At 34.6% G+C, this 12,591-nt stretch overlaps 1 protein-coding gene across 6 annotated transcripts in view; it reads left to right on the top strand.

Annotated features, from left to right (window-relative positions):
- The first annotated feature begins 238 nt into the window (after positions 1-238).
- LOC123530206 (uncharacterized) overlaps positions 239-12,591 on the top strand; it is a 273,691-nt gene continuing 261,338 nt past the window's right edge. The window contains exons 1-2 of one of the 6 annotated variants that reach the window (XM_053517539.1): positions 244-425; positions 11,042-11,071. In XM_053517539.1, the coding sequence (XP_053373514.1) occupies positions 11,064-11,071 (8 nt within the window). In that variant the 5' untranslated portion in view covers positions 244-425; positions 11,042-11,063. Of the gene's footprint in view, positions 426-11,041; positions 11,072-12,591 lie in introns of all 6 variants that reach the window. The other 5 variants (XM_053517557.1, XM_053517573.1, XM_053517542.1 and 2 more) reach the window with 5 other exon arrangements.

Genomic DNA, 12,591 nt, shown 5'->3' with positions numbered 1-12,591 from the left:
TAATAATAATAATAATAAAAATAAATAAAAACACACACACACACACACACACACACACACACACACGCACGCATACACACACACACACACACACACACACACGCACGCATACACACACACACACACACACACACACAGAGAGAGAGAGAGAGAGTTTGCGTCCAAAAAAAACACGCTAAAAAGAAATGCCTACACAGTACCAGTAACAAATTGTTATTAGCCCTTGGCCGCAAACCGCGCCTGCGACATAACACTGTGGATTATCTGATCTACCCTTTAATTGTGATCACATGTATATAAAGACTGTACTTATGAATCATCACGGATATTAAGTTAATATTGTTTACTTCCGCTACACATTTTCACATGTCTACAGTGCCGAAAGGAAATTAAATATCCGAGTAATGAATAGAGATGTGGTCTTGGTAAGTGTAATACTTCTATTTCTTACATTTTACCGATATTGATACATGACTTTGATATTTAATGAATATCATTTGATGATTATATGAATACTACTAAAGTAATTTCATTCCTACCGACAGTAAATATGAGAAAAGTTAAAAGCGATAACTAGTTTTTAGCTCGACTATACGAAGTATAAGGAGAGCTATCCTACTCGACCCAGCGTCGGCGTCTTTCCGCGTCCCCACCTTGGTTAAAGTTTTTTACACTTTCTCTTTTTTCAATTTATCTGTGTAATTACTTGATGGATTTGATTCAAACTTGAAATACTTATTCCTCAACATCATCCACATCATCTGACGTAAGAGCCATAACTCTGGCACCAATATTTCATGAATTATCCCCCCTTTTCACTTAGATTTTCAGGTTAAAGTTTTGATGCAGTTTCACTCTATCTTTGTTATTACTGAATGGATTTGATTCAAACTTAAAATAGTTGTTCAACATCATCACCCACATCATATGACACAAGGTGCTAACTCTGGCACCATTTTTCATGAATTATTCCCCCTTTTTACTTAGAATTTCAGGTTAAAGTTTTGGTGCACTTTCACTCTACCTCTGTTATTTCTGAATGGATTTGATTCAAACTTAAAATAGTTGTTCAGCATCATCACCCACATCATATGACACAAGATGCATAACTCTGGCACAATTTTTCATGAATTATTCCCCTTTTTACTTAGAATTTCTGGTTTAAGTTTTATGCACATTCACTCTATCTCTGTTATTACTGAATGGATCTGATTCAAACTTAAACAATTGTTCAACATCATTACCCTTATCATATGACACAAGGTGCATTACTCTGGGACCAATTTTCATGAATCATTTCCCCTTTTTACTTAGAATTTTAGGTTAAAGTTTTGATGCACTTTCACTCTGTCTCTGTTATTACTGAATGGATTTGATTCAAACTTAAAATAGTTGTTCAACATCATCACCCACACCATATGACGCAAGGTGATAACTCTGGCACCAAGTTTTCATTAATTATTCTCCCTTTTTTCTTAGAATTTTAGGTTAAAGTTTTGATGCACTTTCACTCTGTCTCTGTTATTACTGAATGGATTTGATTCAAACTTAAAATAGTTGTTCAACATCATTACCCACAATATAAGATACAAGGTGCATAACTCTGGCACCAATATTTAATGAATTATGCCCCTTTTTGCTTAGGATATACTTATATAGTGTTTTGATACATTTTATCTTTACCTCTCTTATTACTTTAAGTTGATATTTTTGACATAGACTCAGCTATTGTGCAATATCTTCATCCACAATTGGAGTCATTAAACACTCCAGTGACAGCTCTAGTTTCCTCAGATGCGCCCAGTTTCACTATCCAGCATCGAAATAGTCGAGCGCGTTGTCTCCTGTGACAGCTCTTGTTGACGTACGACTGTTGAACAAACTGTCACACATAAAACTGTGTCTGCACTATTTATCTACAATAAAAATCACAGTGTGCTATGCCCCAACGATAAATTTTTATTTACAAAACATGACTATAAATAGATTAAAATGGAACATAGGGAACTCAACATTTTTCTAACATGTTACAATCTACTAGTAAATATTTCTAGTTTTTGTACCAGTTACAAATTAGCTCAGTGGTAAAGCATAAGTCCATGTTCAACAGATCTTTTGCCGTGCGGGTTCGAAACTCTGCATCGACATTAAATTTTTATTTCACTTCCGCATAAACATTTATTTTCTTTCAGGAACTCAGTGACAACACAACAGAGATATATCCTAAGCCGATATGGCAGATCAGAAAAGTTTAGCATTATATCAAAGATGATATATTGATTAAATGCATGCATTTAAGCATACAAATGATAAACATACTGTTGTGTTATATAAAGACATACATGCAAATACAAACCTTCAAAGAAAGAAACAAAATACTGGAAAAAACGCAAACGAATAAAAAAAGTTAAAATTAAAAAACACCCTCATGGGGATTCGAACCCACAACATGATTTGTTTTTACTCAATTGTTATCTGCGTTTTGCCCGACTGAGCTATATTGCCATATAATCATAGGATATTTAAGATAAAAGAAATACTAATATTTACTTGTCAGGTTATGTGCAAGTATCATGAATTGTTATAGTTATTTCATCGGTTGTCATGAAATAGAGTCGTCCTCGCGTTTCGGCGGGAATCTTATTATCATTTGGAATTAGTACACAAACTGATTGTTTATATCAATGCAGTAACCACACTAGGTAACCGGATACGTTCGGCGCAGGATGCTATGTTAGCGCAGGATCGATACATTGATTTGAAAACTTTAGAGGGTTTAGTATTCTATAAAAACAAATAACCGGTAAAATCACCTCACTAACCTTATCACATAGTAAACGAAGTTTCCAAGGGCAGTTTAAAATCCTGAAAACTGCCATTTTAAGAGAAAACGACGGAGTTAAATGTTTAAAAACTTTACGCAAATTTCGACAATTATATATTATAGTTTATAGCCACATTTCTTTGAAAATATAACTAAACAAAGACAATATCTTTATGGACTACATTTATTAATCTTTCATCTGTCATCCTTCCAAATCATAATGTCTAAATCATTGTTTTAGTGGAGATTTTTTTTATTTGAAATACACCATATACATGAAAAAGGAGATATTTAGCGCATGTTGGGCAATGTTCGGGAGCTTCATCACAGATAGCGCAATGACCGTTTTTGACCCTGACAGGCAAATTGTTTTCAGAAGGAGCAGGATGTGTATCTATGAATATAGGCATACAGACACTAAATAGAAAAATGGCGCGAAAACAAAATGGCGGATTCAAATAGTCCTCAGTTTTTTTTTTCTTTTGCTCTTTGCTCTGTAGAGCTATTTTCCTTATTTTCTTTGCAATGTTTTGCTAAAATCACATGACAGATCTATGCTTGACATGTATGTAGCATTTTCCTAATGAAATAATAACATGACTGAATATGTCATAGAAATTTAGATCATTCACCACCATTACAATTTGTGGTCTCATTTTTAGCTGATTTTGCAGTTTGTGTGTTTGACTGAAAATAGTTTTCTTGCATCAAACATGACCCCAACTTTTCTTTTGACTTTTATTCAGCACTGACAATATTCTTCAGGCATGTAAGATCCTTAAATTTATGCAAAGCCAACATATATCAGGTTAATCTAGGTTCATTGAAATTTCTTTGAAATATATTTTCTGTGCTTAAACATGGATGCCTAACTGTTCTCAGCAGATTAATCACCAATAAAGAATTCAATTTTTATCCAATTTTCCAGAATTTTAATCGACGTCCTGCATGTATCTCATTTGGGATGAAGTTGTATTCGAAAACCGCTCGACTAAAAAGAGTACATAGCATATATTTTCCATAAAAACGTTTTGTTTGCTGCTAATGAACACCGTTTCTTGTATAAGTTAAGCTGACCATGTTCTCTGTGTGTGTCAATAACGCCCAGAATTGTTTGATATTTCGTAGAAATCACTACTTGCATTGGCATCTCTCCTTCACAGATGATTTGCGGTTAATCAATCTCTGTCGCATCAACTTGCTTATACCGGTTTCTTTTGGACTGTGTTCAAAATCTGGGCTTTTTGTAGGCAATTGTAAATAAATCTTTGTTGTCTTGGGCATGTTCTTGTGATATTACGACGATTTCATCCCTGCGTTTTAAACTGATACGTATGTTCCTTCCTCAGAAACCTGTATGTCATGGAGAATGAAAAGTTTTGTCGGATACCCCAATTGTCAAGTACAGTAATCTAGTTTCAGTTCCTTATATTTTAGACAGTCACTTTTGTGCCTCTCACATAAATGATATGCCAATATTGAACATTTCCTGCATCTGCGTATATTTTTAACCTGTAAGATTTCTTTTAAGAAATAAAAAATCATCTGGATAAATCTTTACATGCTTCGGAAGTCTGAAAACGACCAGCTGCAGGGCGGAGAACTTAATATTTGTATAAAAATAAATGGTCTTACTAACTGGCTTGTATTGAATTATGGACAAAGACATATGAATGAAAAAAATATCCTAAAGAAATCGGATAAAAACAATAGACACAATTGCTTGACAGTGTCCAAATTGGTCACTGCACTCTATCTGCTAAATAAATAAGTAAGTAAATGTTTTATTAACGTGACATGTGCATAAGTATCACAATACATATATACAAAAATAGTACAGCACTCGGCCCAATGGTAAAATCATATACATGTAATTATTTTAAAGTAATATAGTGTACATGTATTACCCTATATTCTGTGGTTCATATTTAATATAGTTACAAATTTATTATCAACTGAGAAATATATACATGTATCACTGACATATGCGGACAACAATAAATAAGAACGTCTGTTATTAACTAATAAATAAATAAATAAAATCAGTGGATGTAAACGATGAAACAAAAGAATTTGAAGGATTACGTGTTCAGAAAAACATTTGCTTAAATTGATAAAAGTATATTCTATAAGTTTATGTGGTTAATTTGCTTCCTCAACAGCTATCGTTCACATTTTAGGTGAACTGGAGAAAATTCGTAGTTAAAAAATATTCAGTTTTTGTATTAACCATTACCAACACACGTTAAGTTAAGTGAAATACAAAATGTTACATGATAATTGTAAGTAGTGATGAGTTCAATATCACATTTTATTAAATCATTAAACATCTTCAATCATTGTCATCACATTTGAACAAAAATTTTAAGAAGAATCTTTAGTCTTTGTCTACCTCATTTATTAACGAAAACAGATATGAATTTATAAAGGAACACTCCAGATAACGGTCATTGCGTATTTTTGTGATGAAGTTTACAATAACCTGCTCCTGAACATCGCCGCAAATTTTTTATCCTGCGCTAAACATCGCCTTTGTTTCGTGTATATAGTCTATTTCAAACTTAAAAAATCTCTACTAAAACACCGATTTAGACATTATGATTTGGAAGGATGACAGTGGAAAGATTAATAAATATAGTCCATGTAGATATTGGTTTTGTTTTGCAATATTTTAAAAGAAATGTGGCTATAAATTTTATAATTGCCGAAATTGGCGTAATGTTTAACATTTAACTTCACCGTTTATCCTTATAATGGCATCGGCTTTGGAAACTTCATTTATTATGTGATAAGGCTAGCAAGGTGATTTTACTGGTAGACCGAAATGAGGGGAATACTAACCCCACTAAAGTTTTCAAATCAATGTATCGATCTTGCGCAGAACAATGCATTCTGAGCCGAACATATCCTGTTACCTAGTGTGGTTACTGTATCCGCTTTTTGCGCTGAGGCGTCGAGCTTAAATACATGTTTGACAATACAGTCTACAAAGACAACGATAATCAGAACATACCCGAATTAGGAACGTGAAAAACAACCCCTTCTTCCTATATTTAATAAAGAATCTATCAATATCAAGAATTAGGAACCGATCATTTGAAATTCTCGCGGGGGCGAGGGGGAGAGAGAGGATTTGGTTGTTGGGGTGGGGGTCAGGGATTTTTCTTGGAGCCAAATAAATTTTGTTTTCAGAGTAAACCAATTACATTTTCCTATTTTTCAAAATATTTTTGATTCATTTCTTTTATTCAAAAACGAACCTTTACGGAAATACTTGTTGTGATCATGCCATGAATAAAAGGTGAACATGCTGTAAACTAATGAAATTAACCTAATCAACATAAAATCGTTGTAGAACTACACTGAGACAACGGCAAATTACCTAAATCACATTTATATCCATTTCTTGCTACTTAGTATATGCTGAGTTACAACACAGCACTGACAACTGAAAACGTATTAAAATGTCTGGCCAATCTTAATAAAGTTAAAGTTTTACAGCTTACGAACACTCATATATAGCTAATATCTTCATTTTGCATATCCTTTTGATCTGGCTGTTCTGATTCAGATACAACTATTACATTTTAAAGTGTTCTAAATCATAAATCAACTTTTTTTGTTAAATGTGTCATGTGTATTCAGGCGTATAGCATACTAATTCATTTATAGATAATTTTTCTAACTTACCAAAATATGGAATCATATCTTCCTTCAACCCTAAAGCAACACCATGCACATTTTAAGTATATATGTCTGTAATAAATAGTTTTGTCTCTAAACATGGGCCAAAATATCTGGTTGTAATTGAATTACTTACCACACCTTACAGATAGTGTAACATATTAATTGATATAAAATAATTACCTGACATTCTTCAAGTGAATATGCTGTGAACAGTTTACCAAAAGGACAATCTTCTAAGTTCATCCGGCGATTATACTGCAATCATTGGTTGGTCTTACCGTGAACAAGTAGCATGTTCGCGGCTAGTGACGAACATCCCGCAAATACTTTCCGCGAAGGGATATGTTCGCGGCATAAAATTTGCAGCATGTTCGCGACACGTTCACATCATTTTGTAAGGGAATAAACACGACAGAAATACACACATTCTGTATTGATTGACCATTCTACACTTAGTCGCTACGCTTTCCTATTTGAATATCCGATGACAACTCATATGTGAGACTAGACGCTTTTCTCCTAAATCCTACAAATGGACAAAGGAAGCGTTCTTTGCTTAATTGTGCCCTTAAAAGTTTGGCTCTTGGTGTTCTAACTTCAGGCGCGTTGTTGAGTATATAGGTGTACTGATACCTTGAACTGACCATATCTATATGTTTTACTTTATACATTCTAGTATTTTGTAACTTACGTTATAGAACTTTGCGATACTGGCATGTCTCAAACGTATTTAAAAAACAAAGACAAATATCAAAAAGGGAATGCCACGCACCAAAAACGCAGCCTCCTCAAAACGAAACCCCCAGCACGCAGACGCGTGCACCACACACACACACCACCACCACCAGGTTGCCTGCTGGTCTAGTGGTAACACGCTTGACTGTCAACCCAGAGGTCCCGGGTTCGAATCCCGGTCCAGGCACTGGAAATTTCTGAGATGCTCTTGGTGGCCTGTACTGTTTTTCTTCGCGTGTACCGGTGCTATACACCGGGCACATTAAAGAACTAGACTGTCTACTCGCAAAGAGCTAGGCTAAGTTAGCCGGACAGGTCTGTATCTAACACGTTTTTTCTCTCTCTGTTCTTTGGGATTTGTCTCACGTTGTCCCTCTGGTCAGATCGCTCTATGTCTGTACTATTAGAGGATAAAATTTGGCGCCCTGAGTGGCTGCCTTTGCGCTATGTAAAGCGCTCTTGAACGTGTTTATCATGAAAAGGGCGCTATATAAATCTAGTTTATATATTATATATATTGTCTGGAATATTGGTGGCATTACTTCCTACACAGGTCTGAGCTCCCAACTGGTGTTTTGCCATTCCTCGCCGCTGTGTTGTTTTATTCGCGTCCATGCTTTGATTGTTGTGGTTTGGGGAGCTTGCGTTTTTGGAACGTGCTTTCCCTACTGAGGATTCATCATTTATTTTCTCCTCCCCAACAACCACGTCCCCTTTTTCTTTACCCCATCCCGATTTTCATATCTTTCATATAATTAAAATGTATTTTTGATGGATATTTGAAGCCACCCGTCTGCTATATCTTTCCACTACAGTTTCTTTTGTGTGTGTCTGGCTGTGTTTTCTGAGGTCTAGAAATCCAAGAAATGTTTACTTTCCACGTTTTGAGTAGTACATAGAATAGCTAAATGCAAAACTTTTGTCATATACTTCTTTGATTAAATATTAAAATAGGAAAGAGGTTAACCAAAATCATAGCTTCTAATGTTTATCACTGTCATATAAAATAGAAAATGGTTCCAAATCTGCTATTAATTTACGAGTAAATATATAAATTGTATGACTGATGCCTAAAAATAAATAAACTATCAGGGCGTAGGTAGCCACAAATAGATGTTAATGGACAAGTTAGTGGGCTTCGAGGGCTTAGTTTGAATTGTAGAATAGTTCTGGCTGGTGAATACTGACGTATATTTGGAGATATATCTCAGCGGTTTTGAAATTATTGATACAAAGAAAATCGTGTGCAGGCCCGAGCCTTTTGGGCCTAATAGGTAGCTATGCTAATGACTACCCTATACACGCATGTAGGGCTAATCGGACATAAATTTGATAAAAGTTCATCTAAATTTTTCAATGATAATTGCTTTTAGGTAAAAATACATACATATATCTAGACTTCATGCAGGTCCTTAGATAAGTACAATCAAAGAGTGGATGAGTAGAGAAAGGGAGAAGAAGCAAAATATTTTAATAAAATTCACAGTTTTATCAGTTTCAGTCGTTCAAAATTTAAGTATTTTATAACATATAAGACATGTATTTCATCAGACAACGAGTCTGGCGTCCGGTCTCTTCCGGACTTAAGCTTAAATAAGTACTACCGATACCAAGCAAGAAGAAAATATCATCTAAAATGATTTGATGTCTGAATTTAAGGATATCAAAAATGTATTCTCGTCGGTTTTAGAGGACGAGCGTTGGGTGCGCCCCGGAATCAGCTAGTGTATACGCAGTATTATATAGGTGTGTAGGAACGTTTTCAAAGTTGGATGTGCAAGTATGGTAGGGGGAATCCCATTTCGTAAGTGGGGGTACGGGGCTCGTACCCAGCAAAAATTTGATATGTTAAACGCTGAAACCGGCATTTTTGTCCGTTTTGAGAGAAAGAAAGCTCTGTCATAAACTGAAGTTCCACGAGTGTTTGAGCCGTTTTTACCCAAAGATAAGGTTACATCATAAGGATGTTTTAAACTGAAATGTTTCATTACAGAGTTTGAAGGTATAAATATCGTTATTTACATTTTGCTTTTTTGTCTATGTTTTTGAGAGCATTTTTTAAAGATAAAATGGTCATGTTAGTTTTAGAAAGTGTGGTAAGAGAGTGTGGAGTGATGGTACGGGGGTCCTCTCCCAAAAAAATGAAACACCAAATCCTGAATTATACGGAATTTTAACAGTCAGCCAATCTAGGTTTAAGTTATATAATGACAAATAGTCTTAGAAAAAATGTATTTTTGAGTAGCAATTTTTATTCGGATGTGCGAGCCTTGTAGGGAGTGATGCCATAAGTGATTTTGAATTTTCAAACGCCAAATGCTGCATTTCAATTACTTTTTTCACTTCGCTCTGAAAAACAAGAAATTATTTCCTATTGTCTATTGTTCTTTACAATATCTAGTGCAATTAAAATGTAGAGTAAAGCCTGATTCAGGCTAAATATCTTTTGTTGTTGATATATTTTTTTGTGTTGTATTGTATGTCCATATCATTCTGTGATATGTAGTTTGTTCAGCGCTTTTGAACGTTTATTTTATAGATGAAAAGAGCGCTATATAAATCTGGTAAATAATAATAATAATAATAAAATTATCGGTATGTTCTCAATTGTCCTCCTACGCCATTGTCCTCCTACGCAATTATCCTCCTACGTCTGTGACTGTATAGGTTATTGTTAATATATTGGAAGTATTGGTGCAACGTAGTGCAGTCAAAATTACCCCATACAGCTTTAATATTTTCAAGTCACGCTATCGGTGTTTAAAATATTTAAACATCAATGGAAATGGTGTTCATGAACAAAGAGTAATATGTAATGATATATATATATATATATATATATATATATATATAATATATATATATATATATATATATATATATATATCGTCACAAACTGATCAACAAAACAAGTAAAAACAATGTTAGGCCTTGTTCATAATGAAGTACAGAGCAAATGGTTATACTGGTTATGCGGCATAAAAATTCGATATATATCATAAGGGGGTGGGTTTCAAAGACTGGGCATTATATGTACATTTGTTGGTAATATTCAAACATACTGTGTTGTATTATTCAAGATGCTGTTTATCTCATTTGATAAAATATGGAAACACTAGCCACCTCATGTCAACAGTATCAGAAGCGAAAGTTAGTTGTCATTTTTCAGATTGGCTATAATTTCTGGTTAAAAGATATAAGCCAATCATGGATTTCAAAGCTGTATATTTCCTAAAAGTAATTGTCGGACTGTTCATAAAAATCAGACAGAAAACAAGATGACATTTTCAACAAAACAGAAAATAAATCAAAATATTCCTTATAACCAAAGAGCTAGATCAGCAGAATTTGACAGCATAAAAAAGTAATAAGTAAAATGTCTCATAATTGGGGTTACCACGGAAACTGTCATTGTCAGCACAACATTTTTTTGAGCGTATCGAAAGCTGAAATGTCACTATTAACAAACCTACTGTAATTAGTTGCCTAAATACCGGTATTGCACTGGTAAATGGCAGCAAATTTTCAGAAGGTCACTGAAACAGGTCAGTCACTGAAACAGGTCCTCCTACGATACTAATCGTATAATGAAACTGTAAATTATTAGATTTAAAAGCAACACCTATGGCGAGTAATTAAAATATTTATTTTTATTTTAAAAAATTTGACCTGAATATTTTTCAAGCAAATACAAAGTCAGATTTTTTCATAATAAACCTCCCCCTCCTTGAATATCAAATGGTCGACCCCTTAAGAGCGGAGCATGAAAACCAACCTTCTTACTATATTTATCAGGAATTAAAGATGAGGGTTATACATGGATATGTAAGTACTTACTTTTATTTATTTATCCCCCCGCCAAAGGCGAAGGGGATATTAGAAATGCTCTCCGTCCGTGCGTGCGTCCGTCCGTCCGTGCGTCCGCAACGATCTTTGTCCGGAGCATAACTCCAAAAGTACTGGAGGGATTTTCTTCAAACTTCATACACTGATAGAACACATTGGGAGGAAGTGCAGTGTGCAAGAACAATAACTCTACCTTGCCTATTTTTTGAGTTATTCCCCTTTATCATATTTTCTTAAAAAAATTTGTCCGGAGCATAACTCCAAAAGTACTGGAGGGATTTTCTTCATACTTCATACACTGATAGAACACATTGGGAGGAAGTGCAGTGTGCAAGAACAATAACTCTACCTTGCCTATTTTTTGAGTTATTCCCCTTTATCATATTTTCTTAAAAAAATTTGTCCGGAGCATAACTCCAAAAGTACTGGAGGGATTTTCTTCAAACTTCATACACTGATAGAACACATTGGGAGGAAGTGCAGTGTGCAAGAACAATAACTCTACCTTGCCTATTTTTTTAGTTATTCTCCTTTATCATATTTGATATATCTTGGCACAATTGTTTACCACCACGAGGCAAAGTGTCCTGCGCACGAACCAGGTCCCTAGGTCTAAGGTCAAGGTCACACTTAGAGGTCAAAGGTTACAAGAATGAAAACCTTGTCCGGAGCATTTCTTCTTCATGCATAGAGGGATTTTGATATAACTTGGCACAAATGTTCACCACCACGAGACGGAATGTCATGCGCAAGATCCAGGTCACTACGTCTGAGGTCAAGGTCACACTTAGAGGCCAAATGTCAGATACAAGAATGACTTTGTCCGAAGCATTTCTTCTTCATGCATGGAGGGATTTTGATGTAACTTGGCACAATTATACACCATCATGAGACGAAGTGTCATGCGCAGTTCCCTTCTTTAGAATAACTTCCCTTTGTTGTTACTTTAAATAGCTTTTATTGTAACTTTTTCATTACTAGTCATAGGGAAAAATCGAGACCACTTTTCTGTAGTACAACATACATGCTATATCCAATTTTGAGGTGTATTTTGACCAATCTCTACCTGATAAAGATTTTCGTATGGACTTGCATTTTTTTTTTTTTTTTTTTTTTTAAGATTAACTTCCCTTAGTTGTTACTATAAAATTTCTTATATTGTAACATTTTTATAATTGACCATAGGGAAAAAACAAGACCACTTTTCTGTGGTACAACATAGATGTTACTCTCCAATTTTAGATGTATTTTATTATATATAAGGTATCTCGATCTTCCTGGTCAGGAGTTTTTTTGTGGACTTAAAAAAACAAAAGACTTACAATGATTACTAAACAACCACAAAATTAACATTCCATTTGCAAATACAGCTGCTAGAGTAAAGAAATTGCTGCGACGGGCATATATTGTGACATTCTGGCACTCTTGTTCCCTGTTAGCTTTCCATTCCTTCTTTTTACAGTAGCCATATAGAAAAACATCATAGCTATACTCTTCAT

The sequence above is a fragment of the Mercenaria mercenaria genome, chromosome 1 (genome assembly GCF_021730395.1).
Source record: "Mercenaria mercenaria strain notata chromosome 1, MADL_Memer_1, whole genome shotgun sequence".
Lineage (NCBI taxonomy): Eukaryota > Metazoa > Mollusca > Bivalvia > Venerida > Veneridae > Mercenaria > Mercenaria mercenaria.
The sequence above is the reverse complement of the archived record's forward strand: the minus strand, read 5'-3'. Positions and strand labels throughout refer to the sequence as shown.